This window comes from Typopeltis vanoorti, chromosome 6, assembly GCF_054136105.1.
Source record: "Typopeltis vanoorti isolate ZY-2024b chromosome 6, IOZ_Tvanoo_1.0, whole genome shotgun sequence".
In the NCBI taxonomy this organism is placed as follows: domain Eukaryota; kingdom Metazoa; phylum Arthropoda; class Arachnida; order Uropygi; family Thelyphonidae; genus Typopeltis; species Typopeltis vanoorti.
Window position 1 is genome coordinate 110,217,501 of NC_143554.1, and position 23,366 is coordinate 110,240,866.

At 35.5% G+C, this 23,366-nt stretch overlaps 1 protein-coding gene across 2 annotated transcripts in view; it reads right to left on the reverse strand.

Annotated features, from left to right (window-relative positions):
• Nucleotides 1-23,366, reverse strand: part of LOC150105803 (sushi, von Willebrand factor type A, EGF and pentraxin domain-containing protein 1-like) — a 358,579-nt gene that overhangs the window by 185,535 nt on the left and 149,678 nt on the right. For both annotated transcript variants that reach the window (XM_090394354.1, XM_090394355.1), the window contains exons 17-18: nucleotides 18,158-18,319; nucleotides 6,588-6,749 (exon numbers count right to left, since the gene is read on the reverse strand). In XM_090394354.1, coding sequence (XP_090250480.1) covers nucleotides 6,588-6,749; nucleotides 18,158-18,319 — 324 coding nt within the window. The remainder of the gene's footprint in view (nucleotides 1-6,587; nucleotides 6,750-18,157; nucleotides 18,320-23,366) is intronic.

Genomic DNA, 23,366 nt, shown 5'->3' on the forward strand with positions numbered 1-23,366 from the left:
CATTCATGTCTTCATGAAATTGTGTTGGAGAAACTGAACTATTGGAAATTGTGTGCACGCTGGGTGCCAAAGCTGCTTACAGAACAACATGAAGTGAATCAGCTAGGCAGTTCGTCGGAATACTTGACACGCTAACATGAGGATGGCGATGCTTTCCTGAGCAGACTTGTCACCGGGGATGAGACTTGGATGTTGCATGCAGCCCCTGAATCCAAACAACAGTCCATGAAGTGGAGGCAAACCTCATAACCAGCCAAGACGAAATTGAAGACAATGGTTTCCACTCAGAAAATCATGTGCAATGTGTTTTGGGACAGACAAGGAATTTTGCTGGTAGATTTCTTGGGTCAAGGCTCCACAATGAATGTGAATATGTACTGCCAAACCCTTAAGAAACTGCATCATGCAATCCAGAATAAACAATGTGGCATGCTTACCAGGGGGGGGGCGTTGTTTTTATTCATGATAATGCCCGCCCACACACGGCTGGCGTAACACAACAACTTCTCGCCACCTTTGGCTGGAAACAATTCCATCATCCTCCATATAGTCCTGACCTCATGCCAAGTGACTTCACCTGTTCAAACATCTGAAATCCTTCCTTGGTGGCTGGCGGTTTCAAGATGACAACAAGGTCAAAGAAGCAGTCAATACATGGTTTGCATCACAGACAGCAACCTTCTATGAAGAAGGTATACAACTCTTGGTGCACCATTATGATAAGTGCCTGAACAATGGCGGAAATTATGTAGAAACGTAGTGAAAGATGTCTACTTTAATTTCCAATAAGGTTTTTTTTTTTTTTGTTTCTCTGACAGTCCATTAAAACTTACTTTCTGGACGTCCCTTGTGTATATACACACACACATATATATGTATGTATGTATGTATGCATGATGATTCATTGACTCAGTTTAAATGCATATTGTGAAATGAGTTGAATGATTAAACCGTGAGTTAGGTAAAAGGGGATTTAATAGTAAAACACGACTAGTTTCAGCTTATAACAGCTCTCATCAGGTGACATTATAAAAGAAAAAACACTAAACACTGAGGGTTAAAAAAACTATGAACAAAAAGTCTCTATATATAATTAGTATGAAAACGTTGTAGTTGTATTTAAAGCTGTTCTTTCGTTTGTTGCATTGTTAGGAGAGTGCGTGCTTGCAGCATCACATGAATGCCAGTACATGATTACAGCTGAATGACTATCTGGGAGTCTTTCTTTTTCTTTTTTTCTATTTTGAATATGAGACCATCAAACATGCCTTTATAAAAAATGGATACAGTATAAAAACCATTCGCAAGATCCTCCACAAAGATACCACTAATAACAAAAAAGATTTCAAGAATGCTATCGCTATACTATATGTTAGAGGCATTTCAGAAAAAATAGACAGAACACTACACAAATACAACATTAAAACCACCTTCAAACCCCCGACAAAATTAAGGCACCTACTCAATTCTTCCAAGGATCCCCTGCCACACTTAGCCCACCCGGGGGTTTACAAAATAGATTGCACTTGTAACATACCGTACATAGGGGAAACAGGACGAACCATCCCAATCAGAAAGGATGAACACAAACGTCACATAAAATACCTCCATTTTGGAAAAACCGGCCTTTCTGACCATGCACTCCAAACATACCACAGAATTGACTGGAAAGGTACCAAGTCCCTACACCGCACCAAAACCTGGTTTGAGCGGAAATTCAAGGAAGCATGTGAAATGCTCAAACATGATCCGAATCTGAATAAAAATGATGGTCTAACAATTCCAAGAATGTGGAGGACCCATCTACAACCTTCATAGCAACCACAAAGGAAGAAAAAAATCTCAATACAAGACCGAGTGAAGGTTTTTTTTTTTTTTTTTTTTTTTTTCCCCTTGAACATTCAATATGAAGAATCCTAGTACATGAGGACTTTAGCAGAGTTTATTGTAGTTTTTTTTTATTTTTTTTTCCCACTAGAGGGCAGGCTAAGAAAAAAGATTAGTTAACAACGTAGATGTAATTTACTTGTGTAGTGTGCAACAGCATGTAGCTTGTTCTTATACTTCTGAATGTATCCTTCTGAAGATGACCTCAATACAGGGGTCGAAACGTAAAGTTATTATTTTATTTGTAATCAGTAAAATAATCTTTTTAACACGTGTGTTTTGTTTCCCTAATTTAATTAATATGAAGGACTATCTGGAAGGTTTTAGCTCAAGTTATTATTTAGATGTTCAGGGTTGAGGATGATTTCCCTAGATTCTATGCTTTTTCTCTCCAATTCATCATGGCAACAAAAGATGTTAGTAGATCTATCCCAGTGGACTGTATGACTTGGGGTTTCATCATTAGGATTAGCCGAGAAAAGGATATGGCTTGATAAGGCACTGGCTCGCTGTCTCTTGTAAGCAATGTCCCTCATGTGTTCCTCCATGTGTAATTCAATAGATTTGTCTGTCTGGCCAAAATAAGAAATATCACAATCACACCAAATTTTGTACACACCAGGAAATTTAAGATGATGATGATGACATGGTTTTGGGTGACTTATTATGGAGCGGATTTTTGGAAGTGGAGTGAACAAAGTTTTGATATTGTATTTTTTTAGAACCTTGGCTAATTTTTGTGAAACTGAACTTATGTAAGGAATAGATATATTGCCTTTAAATGTATTTATTTCTTTTGTGTGATGACTAGGAGGATTAAGAAGGAATTTTTCAATAATTCTTTTAGAATATCCATTAAGTATGAAAGTAGTTTTGAGATAGTTGATTTCTTTTTGAAGTTCATTTGGGTCATCAAGAAGAGAGCGAACTCTATGTCCCAAGGTAGAAATTATTCAAAGTTTTTGGGGAGGGAAGTGATGGGACTGACTATGAAGATATCTGTTGGTATGTGTAGGCGTTCTATACATCAAAATTTTAAGTTTAGCAGAAGACTGGGTCAGTTTCACATCTAGGAAAGGAAGGGAACTATCAATTTCAAGCCCTGCTTTGAACTTTATACTTCTTAATCCTCCTAGTCTTCACACAGAAGAAATAAATACATTTAAAGGCAATATATCTATTCCTTACATAAGTTCAGTTTCACAAATATTAGCTAAGGTTCTAAAAAAATACAATATCAGAACTTTGTTCACTCCACTTCCAAAAATTCGCTCCTTAAAAACCATGTCATCATCATCATCTTAAATTTCCTGGTGTGTATAAACTTTGGTGTGATTGCGATATTTCTTATTTTGGCCAGACAGACAAATCTATTGAATTACACATGGAGGAACACATGGGGGACATTGCTTACAAGAGACAGCGAGCCAGTGCCTTATCAAGCCATATCCTTTTCTCGGCTAATCCTAATGATGAAACCCCAAGTCATACAGTCTGCTGGGACAGATCTACTAACATCTTTCGCTGCCATGATGAATTGGAGAGAAAAATCATAGAATCTAGGGAAATCATCCTCAACCCTGAACATCTAAATAATAACTTGAGCTACAACCTCCCATGTACTAATCATCTCCTAACAATGCAACAAACGAAAGAACAGCTTTAAATACAACTACAACATTTTCATACTAATTATGTAGAGACTCTCTATGTTGTTCATAGTTTTTTTAACCTTCAGTGTTTAGTATTTTTTCTTTTATAATGTCACCTGATGAAGGCTGTTATAAACTGAAACTAGTTGTGTTTTACTATTAAATCCCCTTTTACCTAACTCTGGGTTTAAGTCATTCAACTCATTTCACAATATATATATATAATTTTCTTTTCCATTTATTTTCATGTGGTTACATAATTAGGTGAAGTATTATTATTACACCTGTTTTTTTAATTTAATCTTTGTCTATTCTGCAATTTAGCCAAAGCATAATTCATAATTTATTAAATTTAAACAGTGAGAATTAAAGTTTATAAACAAATGTTTGAACAAAATAAATATACACTTATTAAACATTTTTATCAATTTTTAATGAGTATTTAAAAAAAACATTTGTTTATAAAATTTTCTGTATGCTTTGGCTGAATATGCAGTGCTTCAGCACATTCCCTAGTTTACAAGTCCTTTTATTCAAATATGAACAAAATATTATATCAACAATTAAATGCTAAACAGTTGTAAATGTGGCATTTCAAACCACACATGTAGCTATACAATACAGTATTAGTGCATGCATTTCTTTAGAGCATCTCACTGGCTCTCAACTAATCGGTTACCATGTTGACATTAGAAAGAACAGTTATGATGCTTTTCCTTTTCACTGTTAACAACTTTTCCATTTCACATTAATAAGACATATTTCATTTATTTGTCTTATTAATACTACAAGCAAGCAAAAATGAATTAATATTAGGGAAATGTTAATAAAAAGAAACAGCAAAGATGAACAATCAACAAGTGTGCATTTGATGATGGTAAAAAATAAACATTCTTTAACATTGGTCTGATATAAATAATTTCTTCATTATTAAAATTTGCTTGATTTTAAAGGCTATGTTTTCATTTCTTTAATAAATAAATGATTGTTTAAGCATAAACCTATCATTTGACCTTTATTTAACATTACTGTGGTCAACTTTCATTGCTGGGAACGTAACCTCTGTTTTTAACATTAAGTTTATGGGAAATAAATTCCCACTTTACAAGGTTTTACTTTACAAGTTCACACTAGGAAGAAATTAATGTGTCAAGTCAGAAACTATCTGTGTGTATACACATACACATACACACACACACACACAGATACAGCAGTAAAACTTCCTACACATATCCATAAATCGACTGTATCAAAATTCTTTGTACATATCTGCGGGTATACATATGTACACATAATCATAAGAAGATTGAAATGCAGAAGGACAAAAGACTGAATTACACAACAGGAAGGGAAAAGTCATGCCATTAATAAAATGCACACTACTAGATTATTAGAAGTGTAACAGATGTTACAAAGCAGAATGCACATATGCTACATTTTTTTTGATGCAATGTCACTAAGAATAGAAGTGTGGTAAATAGAGAAATTAAATGCTTTGTAATTATTGCAGCTGATGGTCCTGCTTCTTTATCTAACAAGCACAGCAAACAGACCTACTTAAGTGAACCCAAGTCTGCACATGAAATTCTATGATAGTACTTTACATCCATAGTAATGATTTTAATGAGTTGCTTTGAGTATTTGCTATTCAAAAAATGCATTGTCTTTGCTGAGTCTATATAATTCTGTCAATCATTATACTGATTTTGCAAAAATTAAGTTTTCACTGATTCTTTTGTTAACATGATTCCCTGAGAATGGAAGCAAAATCATAAAATGATGGAGAAGTTCTACAGAGAATAGTGGGAGATCAGGGGAGAACCAGAGGTCATCCCTGGAAACTGTATAAAGAGGGTGTGAGTAGGGGAGTGAGAGGCAGGTTTTTTTCGTGCAGAGTTGTGAATGATTGGAATGCCTTGCCTGAGAGTGTGGTGTCTGCAAGGAGTTTGAGAGTGTTTAAGGCTCGGTATGATGAGATGTGTGTGTGATAAAAGAACCTCCCAGATGAGTCTTTGACTCCATGAGGTCTTGGGGTAATAATAATAATAATAATAATAATAATAATAAAATATAATTTCATGATTGGACTCAATTTCCTATTAGAAGACCTACTGGCCTATGTATAGTTCAGACAGGAACAAAGCAAAACATCCTCATCATTGAAATGTACACAGGCCAAAGATTTGACTGTTTCAGATTCAACCAATTATCTGTTTAACATTATAGCATCATCCACAATATGAATGGTTTATCTCCAACTATTTAACAAAAAGGAGTAGTTTAGTGTGATAAAACTAAACTTTTGGAAGATATTAGTCTATGAGATGAATATTTAATTAGACTGACTGTTTAAATGTGTGAAACAGTTTGAAACCAGGTACCATTTTGATCAAATAATCAAATGGTATCCATCAGTCTGGGGGGAAAAAAAAAACTTGATAATTAACACTTAGACAAAAATTTTATGCAATTAAAATTAAAAGAACACTTCTAATGTAAGTGTTCAACTGTATTAATTGCTATTTAAATGATAAAGGATTATACTAAGGTAGCCAGATTATCTACAATGATATAATTTATGGTAAAGGACATTATGCATTTCAGCAGATCAATGCTTCATCACAAACCTCTGTGTATGAGAAACTGGCTGGATAACAACTTGGTGTCAATGGACCAGCTGTCTTGGATTCTGATTCTAACCCAACTGAACACATTGCAGATGATCAATTTGAGAAATACATCAGAAAATTTCAACTAGAGTCCATCTTCACTAGATGTATTAAAAGTGATTTTGTTAAGAAATGACAGAATGTGTCCATTTAAACATGTAAGAAAATGGTAGAAAGTATGTTCCTATCTATATGCTGTAAACAAAGGTAGACTATCATATTAAAAATATATACAGTCATTAGTCTGAAGTTTTCCTTTGTGTAAGTTGAAAAGCCTTTTGAAAACTATATAGTGTAACTATTATCTTTACGATGAATGGTTTTATTTAAAAAAAAAAAAAGAATTACAGATAGGAATTTTATGTCACAGTTTACTTACCTTTGCAATACTCAATAGCATGAGCACCTTCCACAGCTGTTGTTAAACCCAGTGGACATTGTATACAACTCATCTGTTCTGTTTGAGGCTGATAGGAACCAAAAGGACATAGAAAGCATGGATGATGACCAGTATCTGAATAAGTTCCTACCCGACAGGCAGCTAAATTAAGAAAACAGTACAATTCTTTTATCTGATATAATAAGTTTCATATAATATAATCAGTGAAGATTGTATAAAAAAAACAGTTTTCTATATTCAACTGCATTAATCTTACAAGATAAAATATAAAGCATGCAATGAACTCTAAAATCCTTTCCCATTATTTATATATATATTTTAACTAAAAGGCCATTTCAACTAAGCTTATGTTTACAAAATGAACACTTGTTGCTTTAGGATTATGACAAAGGAAAATAATTCCTAAAAGTGATTTTATCATATTTATCAATCACATGTGTTCTGCAACCAGTTTGTCTATATTGTAAGAGACAAGAAATTATATTCTTTCTTGCTTTAATCCTTTATTGCAAACAAAGTCTGCACGACTGAAGCAATTGATGTGGTGTGATTTAGTCTCAGTATCTTCTTGGGTCTGGATTGCAATGATAAGACCATAAGAAAGGTCAAAACCAGAATGGGTAATTACCTTTTCCATAATGCACAGCAATATACAAGTCTGAAAGAAAGTGTGCTGTGTATTATAGGATAATGATTCAATTGTGAAGTCAACAGCCTACAGAGGCTTGGGTAAAGGATTAAAACAATTCTTGTCTATTATAATTTACTTTTAACCATGCATGTGTTATGTGTTGAGGAGAAGTAACACTCATCTTATTAAATTATACTTGCCAAGAAATTATATTCTTAATCCTTTATCCAAGTGTATGCAACAAGTTTACATGTGAAGTATCTTAATAACTAGGTACTTATATATAGGAGGCTGTTGACTTTACATCAACTAAATTAGTATCCATAATCCAAAGAGCGCTTACTTTTTTTGGAAGTGCATAATGCTATGCATTAAGGGACAGGAAGGACATGTGAGTTGGTAGTGGTAGTAGGGGCAAACGACTTGACTGGGAATAAGGAAAATGTAAGACTGGATATCAGGAGGTTGTTCAGAAAGATAAAAGATAACAATGTGATAGGAAAGGTAGTCAGTGTATGAGGGGGGGGGGATACTTAAAAGTTCTCATTCACATCCTCTTGGAGCATTAAAAGTTAATGCTCCAAGAGGATGTGAATGTGTGTGTGTGTGTGTGTGTAGAAATATCTATATAGAAGTATCAGAAACAAGGAAAAGGAAATGGTTGCATTGATTGGAGTTATTCACCTAGAAATTGTTGGAATAAGTGAGATATGGTTGGATGAAGATGACATTCTTACAAGAATAGAGATAGAAGGGAATGATGTATTTCATGAAGACAGAAAGGTTAAAAAGGGAGATGAAATGCTATTGATGATAGAAAAAGAGTTATGTCCATACAAGGCAAAGATGCAAGAAGAAAATAGTAACAGTGGTTATAAAGCAGTCTGATGTGAAAAAGAGGGGAATAGAATGAAATACTTCATTGGATGTTGCTGCAGACCTGGTAATGTGGAGAGAAGTGATCAGGAAGTGTATAAAAATATCAGCCAAGCAAATGGGAAAACGATGAACATTATGGGTGATTTTAATTATGGCAATATAGATTCAGATGACGAGACAGCAACTGGAAGTAAAGAAAATGAGTTTCTTGAGTTTTTAGGGACCATTAGCTCTGATAGTATGTAACAGATGACAAATGAGAATTGAGGTTCTAGGATTTGATGATCTCACCAGAGGATGTTATTATAAATGAGGTGTCAAATCTCCCTCCAGTTGGTGAGAGTGACCTTGAGGTGATTACAGGGTTGAATGCCAGACCTGCGAGGATTGCTGTGAGGAAAGGATATATGTGGAACTACACGGCAGGTGATCACGAGAAGCTCAAGAGACAGTGTGCAGCTGTAGCATGGAATGAAGAGTTCGATGGAAAGGAGATCAATGCTGCTTGGGTGATATTCAAGAACTATCTAGTAGAAGCAATATCTAAATATATTCCAAGGATCAGAAGGTTAAATAAGATAGATGAAGAGATTAAACATGCAATACAGAGAGAAAGGACATTGTGGAAGCACAATAAAAGGAGTGGTAATAATCAATTCCATAAGAAATACAAAGACCAGGCAAGAAGAGTGATTCATTTGGTAATGAGTCACTCTTAAGGGTAGCAAAAGTGAAGTATGAGCAGCAATTAGCTAATGAAAAAAAAAAAAATCCTAAGAAGTTCTTTCAATATATGGCCAGCAAAAATAAGAGTGATTATGATAGGACTGGAGAAAATGGAATAAGGACGACTGCTGGGGGACATAGTTGAGATATTTAATGAGAAGTTCATAAAGGTCTTTCATCATTGTGAAAGTGACACCATTGGAGAGGCTGAGAGCAGTAGATGAGGAGGGGAGACTGACTGAGTGAGGAAGAAGCATATGGGGAAATTAAACTTGATATTAATAAGGCTGTGGGACTTGATGATATATCAAAGCACATTTTGAAGGAATGTGCCAGGGAGTTGATATCTCCCTTACACTGGGTCAAGTTCCAAAGGAGTAGAAGGAAGACAAGATTGTACTGCTTCATACAGGAGGTGACAGAATTCAAGAATCAAATAGGCCAATTTGTGTATCAGGTATTGTGGTTAAAGTGTTGGAAAGACTAGTGATTATGAGGATCCAGAATTGGGTTGCCAACAATGGTATTATCTTTGTTGCACAACATGGATTGGCTAAAGGGGGAGACTATGCTTTAGTAATCTACTTACTATTACAATAAGATGACAGCAGCATTGGATGTGGAAGATGGATGCATGGCAGTATACTTACTTTGCAAAGGCTTTTGATAGATTACCGTATGATATATTTATAGTCAAACTAGAGTGGATGGCATTGTATATTAGACTAGTGCATTGGAGATTGGTTGTCTGATAGGTTTCAACAAATTGTGTATGGGGGGAGCAATATCCCAGAAGAGGAAAGTCAATAGTGGTGTGCCTCTGGGGATCTGTTTTAGGATGAATGCTGTTTAACCTGTATGCTAATGATATTGATGAAGATTTGAATAGGGATATACAGCTATTTGGAGATTATGCAAAGTTGGGATGAACTCTCAGGAGTGGAGTAGATGCTGTGGTCTTACAAGAAGATGTGAAAAGATTGAGTGAGTGGGCATGAGAGTGGGGGATACTAATTCAAAGTTGCAAAATGTAAGGTTTTAAATTTTGGAAAACAAAGATGGGATGTAGAATTTACTCTTATATATTGTTGGAGGTAGAGGAAATAAGATATCTGAAATTTAGAGGGTACACTGCCAAAATTTTAAGGAAAATACAACAAATTCTGAGAATGCTGAGGAAGACTGACTCACAGAAGTAAGGAAATTCTGGTTCCTTTCTTTGATGCTTACATGGTGATCAGAATACATTATGGAAAATTATGGAGACAACTACCATGTAATTCTGGTTCCATTGCATAAGGCTATGATTAGGCCACATACAAGGGGGGATGTTGAAAAGTTGTGATAAACACCTAGAATAAAAATGATATTAAAGCAACTGATATAACCATAAGAAAGAACATATCTTAAAACTCTTTAACCCCATGTTTCATCAAACTGTAATAATTTGTTCTTTTTCTTTCAGGATATATAAGACATGTCAGAGGTTTTGAAGAAATTCAAAGACAGTGGTGCAGACCTCCATCAAATTTTTCGTGCTGCAAGAAAAGTCTGCAACTGATATTCACCAAACTTTGTGCAAGACTTTAGGGGAACTGTACCCCAGCGCATCCAACAGTGGCCAGATGGATGGCCAAGTTTAAAACTGGGCATCCTGAGACAGCAGATGTCCCCCAGGTCAGGAAGACCTTCCACAGTAATCACATCTGAAAACATCGATGCAGTACATACAATAATCCTTGATAACAGATGAATGCCAGCCAATAACAATGAAAAGACTGAGGATATCCAGGGAACAAGTTGGAGGCATTATCCACCAACACCTGGACGTGCAGAAGCTATCTGCAAAGTGGGTCCTCAAATGTTTGAATGCCAACCAAAAGAAAGAGAACATGCTGTCATCTCAAGGAATTTTGGAACATTTTGAGAAATCAGGCGCAAATTTTTTGGCTCATATTGTGACTGTTGATGAAACCTGACTTCATCACTATGACCCGAGACCAAACAACAGTCAATGGAATGGAGACACAAAGGTTCTTCACAGCCAAAGAAGATCCAAACCCAAAAGTCACTGGGGAAGGTTCTTGTTATTGTCTTTTGGGATATGGATGGTGTAATCCTTACCAAGTATTTACTACATTCTGCTTTTTTACACAAAAAAGGTACTGAAGGAAAAATTCCACAGGAAACTGAGCAGAGGCATATTGCTTTTGTAGGACAATGCACCTGCTCACAATGATTATGAAACCTAACAGACAATACACAACTCAGACTTTCAATGTCTGCCCCCCCCCCCCCCCATTCACTAGACCTGGCCTAATCTGACTATTTCCTATTCCTAATTTAAAGAAACACTTGAAAAGAATAAAATTGAAAAACTTCAAAGGAAAAAAAGGAACTTCCTGACATTGCTCTTCTCGATTTAGCATCATCAGAAAACAACTGAATATCTCCTTTCACACTGTGAACTATATCTATATATATGTGAACTGATATATATGTCAAAACGACAGTGGCACTCCACTTGTCACCTTTCTTTCCTTGGGACACTGCACCTACACACAACTTACTGGCTCTTATCAGTCGACTAGCCTTATAACCAAGCTACTAAGTGACTACTCATCTTCATCCTGCTCAATTTCAACAGTAGTTTATCATGTGGTACTCAAAATGAAATACTTTAGCAAAATCCAAATAAATCAACTTAATAAGCATCTCCCCCATCCAATATGTTAGTCACCCTAATATCAAATGTAACCAGGTTACTAAATCATGATCTACCATTAAAAAAAAAAACAATGCTGCTCTTTTCCACCATATCACCAGCAATTAATCAGTTTTCCATATTCACTGTCATCAAATGCCTGCCATGTACCCTCAGGGGTGTACAGGATATGATAGTACTACAGAAAAAAATTACATCATTACTAACTTCCTATCTACAATTTTTCTCCAAATCAGTCTGTTACTTGTCAAGACTCCAACATTATCAGATCTTATACTTCTATCATCTAAGGCACTTTGTACCGTATCAATCCACTTATATCTTGGTCTTCCACTGGGTCATTTTGCTGCCAACCTGGCAGAGAACACTTGTTTTGCTAATCTTTCTTCGCACATTCTGTTTAAGCGACCATACCACCTGAGATCAGCTCTGCTAACGCATTCCTGGATGCTGGCAACGTCAAGTTCTTTCCTAATATTCTCGTTTTTAATATGATACTGCCATTGATGCCATCTGTTAACACCTATAATCTTTCTCAGGACTCTCATATCTGTGGTCTCTAGTCTTTGGTCAAGTGTTTCACTTCTGACCCAGCTCTCAGATATATAAGTTAAAACTGATTTGAACACTGTCTTGTATACAGCTAATTTAGTATTCCAACTAATTTCTCTCTTATTCCATATGAATTTATTCAATTGACTTCCCACCATACCAGCTTCTGATTCTGTTGTCTATTTCTATATTTAATTTACCATCTTCAGTAAAAATCGTGCCTAAGTAGCTGAAATGTTTTACATGTTCCACCGGTTCTCCATTCACAACACAGTTGACATTTTCAATGATTCTGCCTATTTTCATTGTCTTTGTCTTTTTATTGCTCACCTTCATACCATATCTATTACAACAGTTATTCAATTTAGTCAGAGAATCTTGCAGACTTGTAGCAGATTTATTTAGAAGTATAACATAATCCGCATAAAGCAAAGGGCTGACATTAACATCTCCAATTTTGATATCATGTTTAATACCACTTTCCTTCATAATGTGATCCATATAGATAATGAATAACAGAGGGGATAATGTACATCCTTGTCTCACACCAGATTTAACATTAAACCATCTTCCTGTACTTCCTTCAATTCTAACTGCTGACTTACAACTCAAATGAAGACTAAGTATTGCTTGATATAATGCCCCACTGACATCATATAACTGTAGCTTATTGAATAGCTTCTCTCTTGGCACCTTGTCATATGACTTTTCCAAATAGACAAAACTTAAATACAGATCCTTGTTATATTCCCATGCTTTCTCGATTCTTTGTCGTAAAGTGAAGATCTGATCCTGACAGCCTCTATTTGCCTGAATCCAGCTTGTTCTTCACCAAGCTTTCTTCCACAATTCTTCTCAACCGTTTCTCAGGTATACTTGCATAGATCTTGCCAGGAACGCTCAGTAGGGAAATACCTCTGTAGCTCTCCCATTCAGTTTTATTTCCCTTTTTATATATGGGTACTATGAGAGCTCTACTCCAATCATCAGGAATTCGTCCCTTTGTCCAGGCTTTCTGAACTATGCAGTGCAGCCACTGTAAGACTCTTATACCACCATACTTCAGCATTTCTAGACGAATATCATCTACTCCTGCCGCCTTTCCACATTTAAAGTCTTTGATGGCTTTTTCTACTTCAAGTATGGATATGTATTCCTGACTGCATGCCTGGTCAGTGTTTTTTTACCACTGTGCTGTCATCACTGCTTGTTTCATTTAGCAGTTTTTCAAAGTAATTACTCCATACTTCAAGGATATCTTTTTCTCCCGTTTTCATATCACCTTTATCATCTCTAACTCCTTTTACAGCACTCTTTCCTCCATTCCTAAGCTTCTTCAACAACCTCCAGAATATTTTTCCACCTTCTTGATATTTATTTTCTATATTCTTGCCAAAGTTCTCCCATGACTTTTGTTTAGCTAGTTTTATACAGTGTTTAGCATTCTTGCATTTGTCTCTGTATTCTCTAAGTAGCATCTTCTATCATCCCTGTATGAGATGATATTATTAAATCTAGCACTCAAATCCCATATGATGCTTTGACTACATACTGCAAAAGATAATTTTCCCTGAGTAGCTCAAGAAATCCAGTCTTACTCAAAGATGATGTTCTCTGCTTCCAAGTCAATACTTCCATTGTTAAAGCAATCCATTATTATCATCCTCTTGTCACTCACCAGTCTTATCTGTCTAACATTTCAGAATCATCTCCATTTGCATTCCCTGGCCTGTAGCAACATCTCACTAAATATCTAAAATTTGCACTAACCTTCAGCCTCACACCAAGTAGCCACAATGCCATTATTACAAGACTTTCAAGGAGTCCAAGGGCTCATTGCAGGCGGGCACTCTACTCCGCTCCACTACACACATTTCACCATCTCCTCTACTACTTAATTCTTCTACTACACACAACTACCATCAATGTCAACTACTGCCCATCACCACCACCACCAACAGTATTTTTTGTCTGTAAATTGTGTGTGTATGTGTTCTGAAGGCTGATTTGCCTGTACACAGGATGAAAAACCCAAGTTTCTGGGAAGAAAACCCTGTACGAGGTTGGCCAATTCATCTTCAAATGAAAAAGACCATATAAAGATTCCTCTTGTCATGATGAGAATCGAACTTGACTTTATCAGATCGAATGATGCAATATAGCATTCTTCCAATTGCATTACAGAGATGTTATCATTATTTCTCTCTTCAAGTTCCACACTGAAAGGAACTAACTGTTCTGAAATCATTAGTAACACCCTACCTCCTCTTATCTTTTCTGTCTCTCTGAAAAATGATATAACCATCACATTCTATTTCTGTAATCATGTCACCCTCTGTTAACCATGTCTCACTGACACCAATGATTTGTGGGCTGACTAACTATCAAGACCACAAACTCTGAACCCTTATTCCTCACAATCCTTGCATTGGTGTATAAGCACAATAGCTTAGCCATGGTTCCCCTTTCCTTCCCACAATTCTTTATCTCATTATTCAAGTAATTTGACTCTATTGGTCCCATTGAGGCCATCGCTGCATCCTATCTTGTCTTCCTTTGTCCCTTTATCTCACACTGATTTTAGTGTCTTACACTCATGGTCCCACTGTCTAGTTTTCATTTCCCAGACTAGCTACATGCTGTCCTCCTCTCATCAACAATGTACTCGGCTTCAAAGTATCACTCTCACTCAAAAGCAGACCACATCTATAGCAAACAGCTCTCACCTACCTTCAAATTTATCCCACACATCAACAAGTCCTCTCTTCCTGATACATTCTAGCTATCATGCAATTCGTGATCATTGCCCTTCTCCTCAGCTCCTTACTATCATACCCTGGCAACACACACACAATTTTCTCTCTCACATGCTGTTTGTTTCACTGTTTCTAGCAACATTCACAAATCATGCACTACCTAGGGAGGGTTACCATATTCTAAAATGCCAACACCCCCATCGCCTGACCAACTCGTTCCGGACACAAACATCTAACACAAAAATAAACGCATATGTTTGAAATCTTTGCCTTTGTAAGCTTTTCATTAATTAATGGTGATGAGTATGCTTATTAGAACACACAAAAATATGAGATTTTAAGTGTCATCATAAGTCTTATGAAACAAGAGTAGGCCTACATGAAAAAGAATTAGATTTATCACACTACATACATTACTTTGCAGCCCATGCACATTTTTCACTAGACCTCATTTTCTTTAGCAGTTCTTTGTTTCGACACAAATAGTAGAACATATTTTTTACATGTAAAATGTCTGTAATTAAATTTAACTATAGCAAGTCCTTTCACAGATTCTATGGTAAGTCTATTTCTTGGTCCACTTCATTATCAAAATGCAGACATGTCCGCATAAATGCTGACGTATGGTAACCCTATCACTACCTCATTCCCACTTCCTTGCAAGTTATTTGTTCCAACACAGCACAATCAACTCCTCTGCATTTCCTCTCTTCTTCACAACCTCAGTCATTCTTCCTATTGTTGCTCCTCTGAGATATACTTTTGACACCTGCTCCATTTTCACATCCTTCACCACGGTCCCCATACAGCACTACACTACTTCCCCCCCATTCCACTGCAATCATTAATCTCTGACTCATCTACCACCTTCCTTCTTACACTTCCAACTAACAATCTCTTCTCTAAATGTCCTATCTCACTCTGCACATGCCTTAATTCATTCCTCAACCTTGTCAATTTTTTTTTTAATAGCCTCACTTGTGCTCATATCTTTTGTGCTATCTTCTTTACCATTCCACCATCTTTTGCATCTTCCTCTGTCTTACTACATTCTGCTATGTCATTTACCATATTTGCACTACATTCACTACTCCTGACTTTCACTACATTTATATCATTCAAGTCATTCATGCTGTCATAGATTCTTTTGTTTAGCAGCTCTCTTGTTTGCTTTTTTTTTATGACTTTCTTACTATTCATTAATTTCTCTTTTACCATATCTCTCTATGCTATCAAACAAGCACTCATTGCATATTTGTTACTATCACCTTCAGTTGCCAATATGTTATCGCCCACCCCACACCCTTCTTCCATCCCTCTTAAAAATCCATAATTTATCAACATAATCCAATGAATAAACATAGCACCTAACATTTCACAAAATGGCTAAAATCAAAATTTAACTCTTGTACAGACAAAGCCACTGCCATCTCACTTTGCATGCCTATTAGTATATTCATTTTTAGTTTAACAGCTTTATAAGCAATCTCAAACAAAAAGCCTACATGCTGCAAGTACACAGCTTCTACCACAACACATACACATAAACACACAAATATCCACAATTAATCAGTGAAAAAACTTATGAACTGGGAGTCTTCTTTCACAAACTTGCCAAAAAACCACGTTTAATTGGAGTCTCCCTGTTTATTCACCCTATCATTCTCTAGAATCGTCATCATTTTCCTATCCAGTTCTAGGCCAAATAGCCTGTTCTGGACTCAGTCCATCTTCTTCTTGGTCATTCCCTATTCCTTGTTCCTCTAAGATCATATGTTAAGATCTTTTTTGATAATCTTTCTCTCTGCATTCTTGGTATGTGGTCTAGCCAGTTTTTCCTATATTTAATCATCGAGTCTGCTATGGGATTGATTTTTAATTATTTCATTATTTCTTCTTTTTTTTTTTTTTATCTAATAGGGTAAGTTTTTTTTGTTTTCCTAAGGAATTTTATTTCTGCTGCCTGAATTCTCTGTATATCCCTTTCTATGAAGATCCAGATCTCACTTCTATATAATAATGTAGGTTTGGCTATTGTTTTGTAGACTCTAAGTCTTGTATGTTTCTGTACATAATCAGGTTTAAAGGTTCTGTTGATTACTCCAGTGATTTTTATAAAGTTCGTCATCTTAAAATCAATATCTATTTCATTTATGTAATATAGTTTACAGCCTAGGTATTTGAAATTATTAACTTGCTCAATTATTTTATTTATTACTATTTTACTTCTGACAGGGTTATTTCCATAAAAAGCTATGACTTTAGTTTTCTCCATTGACATTTCTAGGCCATATCGTTGTATAATATTATTTAAGTTATAAACTGATTTCTGCAGTTCGTCTTCAGTATTTTCAAAGATGATCTGTTCATCAGCAAAGAGTAATGTGTCTATTTTTGTATGTCGATTAATTTGGAAGCCGCATGTATTTATTTCTCTCCATTTTTTGATAATATTGTCCATAATATGTTAAATAATATGGGTGATAATGAACAGCCTTGTCAGACTCCTCTATTTATTGGTTTCCAAGTAGATATGGTATAATTTTGCCTTATTGTTATTTCATTATCAATCTGGTGTTAAATTCTTTCTCATCAAATTTAATAAGTTATGTGTGTATATTATCCTCTCCTGGTGATTTGCCTGTTCTGCTTTGTTTGAGGGGGTTTTGTAGTTCTTCGTATGTAAACTCATCTATATTACTGATGTTATATTTTGCGGAGAATTATTGCATCAAGGAGTTATCTTACCATAGCTTCTTAAAATACTCTTGCCAGGTTTCTGGTTCAATTATATTGATTTTTGTTCTTTCTTTTAAATTGTTATTAATTTGTTTAAGGATTCTATATGTATTAGGCTATATTTTGCTATAAAAGTTTCATACGTTTCTCTATTTTGTTTTTCTACATGCTCTCTTTGCTATTGCTCTTTTCCTTTTATATTCAATGAATGTATTCAATGTTCATTCATGATTCATTCTCTAGAATATACCCTGTTAATTCTCTAGAGAAAGGTTCTGAGATTATTTAGTCCTTATCCCACCCATGGTACTAAAATGTATAAGTTTACAACCTTTTGCAGGTAGGATTCAAATAAAATGAAATATAGATCAATAATTAATATTATTACATAAGAAAGTGGGTGAACAATACATATTACATAGATATTTTCTGAGTTTCAGATAAAATATACACATTATAGATATCAAATGAAGATGGTTACTCTATAAATTAAATAAATCCACAACACCAACCAAATGTAAATATGTCTAAATATACTAACTTGTACAATCTGACACAGATTGTGCACCTGGAGACCATGTCTGAGTGCCAGCTGGACATTGCTTGCATGTTTGCTGTTGGGACAAATCCTGGTAGGTATTATTAGGACAGGCAGTGCATGTCTCTAGACCGGTGGAAGAAAAGGTACCAGATTCACATGGCTCTATAGAGAAAAATTAATTACAATATAAATTATAGCTAATATATATTATTTGTTTAGGAGCAGAATGAATTCATATTGAATATAGTATTAGGATTATTAGAATTATGAAATGCAATCCAGGGCTTTTGGGAAATGGTTGATAGAAACTTTCTGTACGCATGACATAGTAATTAGTGCCAACTGTGAATAGTAGCATATATCTCTAATAGCTAAATGAGATGCCTTTGACTATTCTAGAATGCTTCAGTCAATTATGAGTGCAGAAAGGCATTCAATGCTAGCTCACAGTAAGTTATGAAGATCAAAAATAAAACAAATTCATGTGAAATTCTGCAAGATACTGGACAAAGAAAAAAAAATACTCATAAACACATAAAATGTTTTAGCAAACATATGACTCATGAAGGAAAAAATAATTCAGGATGGTTGAACATGCACTGCATATGTGGAATTCTAGTTGTCCTCAACTTTGGATAGAAGATCAGGTATTCATGATTTAGGCAGTAAATAATACTGCAAAAATGATATGATGGCAACTGCATGCTCCACCATGAATTCATAAATTCATTCTGGGCTTGTATGAGTTTTTGCAAAAAAAAAAAAAGGCAAATGGTAAATGAGATTCAATGGAAATTTACAAAATTACTGATGAATACAGGGCAAATCACCAACTCACATTAATTTGACTTATGGAAATTTCAACTTATGCAAATTATCATAAAGAGGCTAGATAATGGTGACTTATAAAAATATTACTTAACCTGCCTACGTTATTCGCATACCATCTAACGGTGACCTTTTGCAAGACAGAAGACCCAAGTGGCATGCACCACTTGGGCAGATATATATCTACTCTATAATATAAAATGATAAGCTTTTTTTTATAATGTTTTTGTGTCACGTTATTTGAAATGTTTTGAAACTCAGGGCTACCCTGAGTGTCGAGTCTTCAAAATTCGAGTCATCAGAATTCAAGAACAGGCCTACCAGTCCGGAACTAAGGGGGGTTGGGCACCGTATGCACCAGGGGTGGGTGGAACCCTCCCCCTTTCGAGTCATCAGAATTCAAGGAGAAATGGCCTACCAGTCCGGAACTCAGGGGATTGGGTGCCATAGGCGCCAGGGGGAGCCCCCCATTCCAGTCTTCAAAATTTGAGTCATCAGAATTCAAGGATAACTGGCCAACCCGTCTGGAACTCGGGGGGGGGGGGCACCATAGGCATCAGGGAAAAAACACCCACTTAGAGTGAGAGAGAGAGTGTGTGTGTGTAAATATATAAATATGTGTGTATACATATATATCTGTATATCCAGATAACTTTAATATGAAGATCATAATGTTAGGAAATTAAAGCAATTATTCTTTAACATGGTAGTTGTCTCCAGAATTTTATCAAAAAAGAAATCACCTTTAAAACATATTAATGCACTCCTGCATACACATTTCTCAGTTGTTTTTTTTTATTAGAGTAAGGCCAGCAGAATAACAGTTGATCAAATTAATGTCGCTTTAGTATACTGTTTGAATTGTAATGTAGCTGGTCTCTGTATATACATATATATGTGTATACTCCAGATGATCACCTAAATATGAAAGTCAAAATGTCAGGAAATTAAAGCAATTATTCTTCACACAGTACTTGTCTCCAGAATTTTATCAAAAAGAAATCACCTTTAAGACAATATTAATGAACTTCTGCATACATACTGTAAACACATAAGTGATAGGGTGTGATTAAAGGTGAAGGAATTAAATCCAACTGACATAAAATTCGAATTACGTAAAGTTTGTGGAACATAACTCATGCAAGTTGGGAACTGCCTATACTGTTACTAAGTGAGTTTAATATGACAACTAGCCATTTTGTTGACACTGGATTTTGGCTGATTTGTTCTGTTGTCACTGCAAAATTATATTCATTACATTATGTGAGTGAACATTGAAAGAGAGTCATCCCATTATGTATTAACAAACAAAAACTCACCACATCTATGTGATAAACATGTATTAATAAATGATGGGATGGGAACAAGCATAAACATATGAGGAAGTAAATTTCAAATGCAAGAGAGCAGCAAGGCCTGTTAATGCATGGAAGGAAAAGAAAGAATTAGAATACTGTATACTGTGAATTAAAGCAGCAAGAAAGGGAGAGTAAATAGCAAAGGTGACAATTAATGTGATGATAAGTTAAGGAAAAAGGTAGCAAGAAAGTGAACAGAAGTGACAGATGAATAAAAAAAAAGTAATGAAATATGAAAGATTATGCATAAAAGTGGAAATAAATTGAAATAAAAAGTCAGAATAAACAAAATCAAAAGAGAGCTGATGCAACTAAAGAATGATTTGAGGAATGTGCAAAGTAGAAATGGATGATGAAAGTGTTGGGGTCTCAGAAATAAAGGTGAAAGTAAGTGAATGTAAATAAAGGTGAGTAGGAGGGGTGAATGCAGTCAGGAAATGGCTATAAAGTTGGTAAAAATGACTTAATGGCAACATAAATGGTTTGGCATAAGATCTGCAGTTGTTGTACAAAGTAATGAAAGAGAGATAGGCAGAAGTCTGCTGTCTGAGTACATGATAGGAGAAAACAGATGATAAAAAGAGACGATAGGAAAAAGATGGCAGAAATCTAGGATACATTAAAAGGAAGAAAATAATTGTACTATAGAGAAGGATTGCATCTCAGTGTAAGGGATATGAAGAGATTAGCAAGATTGCTGTTGTATGAGAGAAAATATGTTGAGTAATGGAAATGGAAGTCTTCAACTGGCATAATTGTGAGATGATCAGAATCTCAGAAAGTGAAATGCTACAGAGAGGATATGTGTGTGTGTGAGAGAGAGAGAGAGAGAGAATGGATGGTAAATGGCTCAACTAAGCCTAACGATAAACTCAATAAAGATATTAATAGTTATTTGACTATTAATATCTTTATTAATATAGTTTATTTGATTATTATTAGTTTATTTGAATATTAATATAATTATTTGACGGGGTGCTTAAGGGTCAAAGCTGTATAACTGAGAGAGGACCTCCACATAGCCTATAAAGGAATGTGGAGAGCCAACCAGGGCTTCTGACCTAATGTCCAATCCTCAATTTCTAGTGGTGCACCCTGTTGGGTATCTACCTGGATACTGAACGAACGAGAATGGGCTGGCAATTTGGGATTTAGCCGACCAAATTGTATTCTTATTGGCTTAAACCAATATAGAAAATGATGGTACAACATGACAAAATTTCATGCTGGCTGAGGCATCGCCTGGTTAAACAAGCCGCTGTTGTTTTCGCCAGGGAAAACAACAGCGGTGAACAGCGAAAAGTCAGCTACTGGAACAAATCCTAAAACACACCCCAACTCAACATCCCCAGAGTTAAGGATCGGTATTATCAACATAAGAAGCCTGAATGGCAAAGAAATGGAGCTAGCTGAAGAATTAGATAAGTACCATATCGACATTATAGGGGTGACAAACAAAAAAGACAAAAACTGAGATTTTACTGAGCAATAAATACAAGGCTAATCTTCTTGAATGGCAGGCAGTCTCAAGTAGAGTGATATGGGCAAATATTAGAATGGGGAATTGAACAATGAGACTTATTTGTGCCTATGGTCCCACAGAAGGTTCTACTAAGGTAGAAGTGGAAGAATTTTTGGATTCTTTAGAAAAAGCAACTGGCACAATGAAAAAAGAAAAGTTGGTCCTTGTTGGGGATCTAAATAGCAGAGTAGGAAATAACTGTCAGACATACAAAAATATTTTGGGAAAATTTGGAGAAAAGAGCAAAGCTAATAATAATAGCAAATACCTGTCGGATTTCTGCTCAGAACATGGACTGGTTATTACTAACACCAGATTCCAACATAAAAATGTGCACAAATTCACATGGAGAGAAGAGGCTAGGAATAAGAAAAGTCTCATTGACTATGTTATTGTTGATAGTGATGTTTTCTCCCTGGTACAGGACACCAGAGCGTACAGATGATTTGAAATTGGAAGCGATCACTATTTAGTATTGAGCAGGATAAAATTGAATTTCATATCGAAAAGAATAACATGTAAGAAAGTTTTAAAGCGAATAAAAGTTGTACAGCTCTCAGATGTGAACTATATACTAAAATACACAAAGATTATTGAAGAAAAAATGAAAGAGCTTGAGAACAGGAACCAAACCTTGGAGATTCAGTGGCAAGCCTTGAAGAAAACCCTGATTGATTCAGCCAGAATGGCATGTGGTGAGGTTGTCTGCAAGGTTAGAAAAATCAGAACTCCATGGTGGACACAGGAAGTTAAAGAGGCAGTGAAGGAAAAGAATAAAGTATATGAAAAGTTCCTGGCAAATAAGTCAGTTTTTGCTCTTAGAGAATACAGAGACAAATGTAAGAAAGCGAAACACTGTGTAAAACTAACTAAACAAAAGTCATGGGAGGACTTTGGCAAGAACATAGAAAATAAATATCAAGAAGGTGGTAAGATATTCTGGAGGTTGTTCAAGAAGCTTAGAAATGGAGGAAAGAGTGCTGTAAAAGGAGTTAGAGATGATAAAGGTGACATGCAAACTGAAGAAAAAGATATCCTTGAAGTATGGAGTAATTATTTCAAAAAATGGCTAAATGAAACAAGCAGTGATGACAGCACAGTGGTAAAAAACTCAACAGGCATACAGTCAGGAATACATATCCCTTGAAGTAGAAAAAGCCATCAAATGTTTGAAATATGGAAAGGCAGCAGGAGTAGATGATATTTGACCAGAAATGCTGAAGTATGGTGGTATAAAAGTCTTACAGTGGCTGCACTGCATAGTTCAGAAGGCCTGGACAGAGGGATGAATTCCCAATGATTTGAATAGAGCTCTCATAGTACCCATATATAAAATTGTTCTCCCAAGTTCATTGTTCATTATCAGCAACCAACTGAATATCCCCCACTCTTAAATCCCTCTCTATATCACTGATGTAAAATGAAGAGTAGCAGCTCTAGTACAGAACCCTGAGATACTCCATTAGTCACCCTCATTCTCCTGAATTTCACTCCACCAATA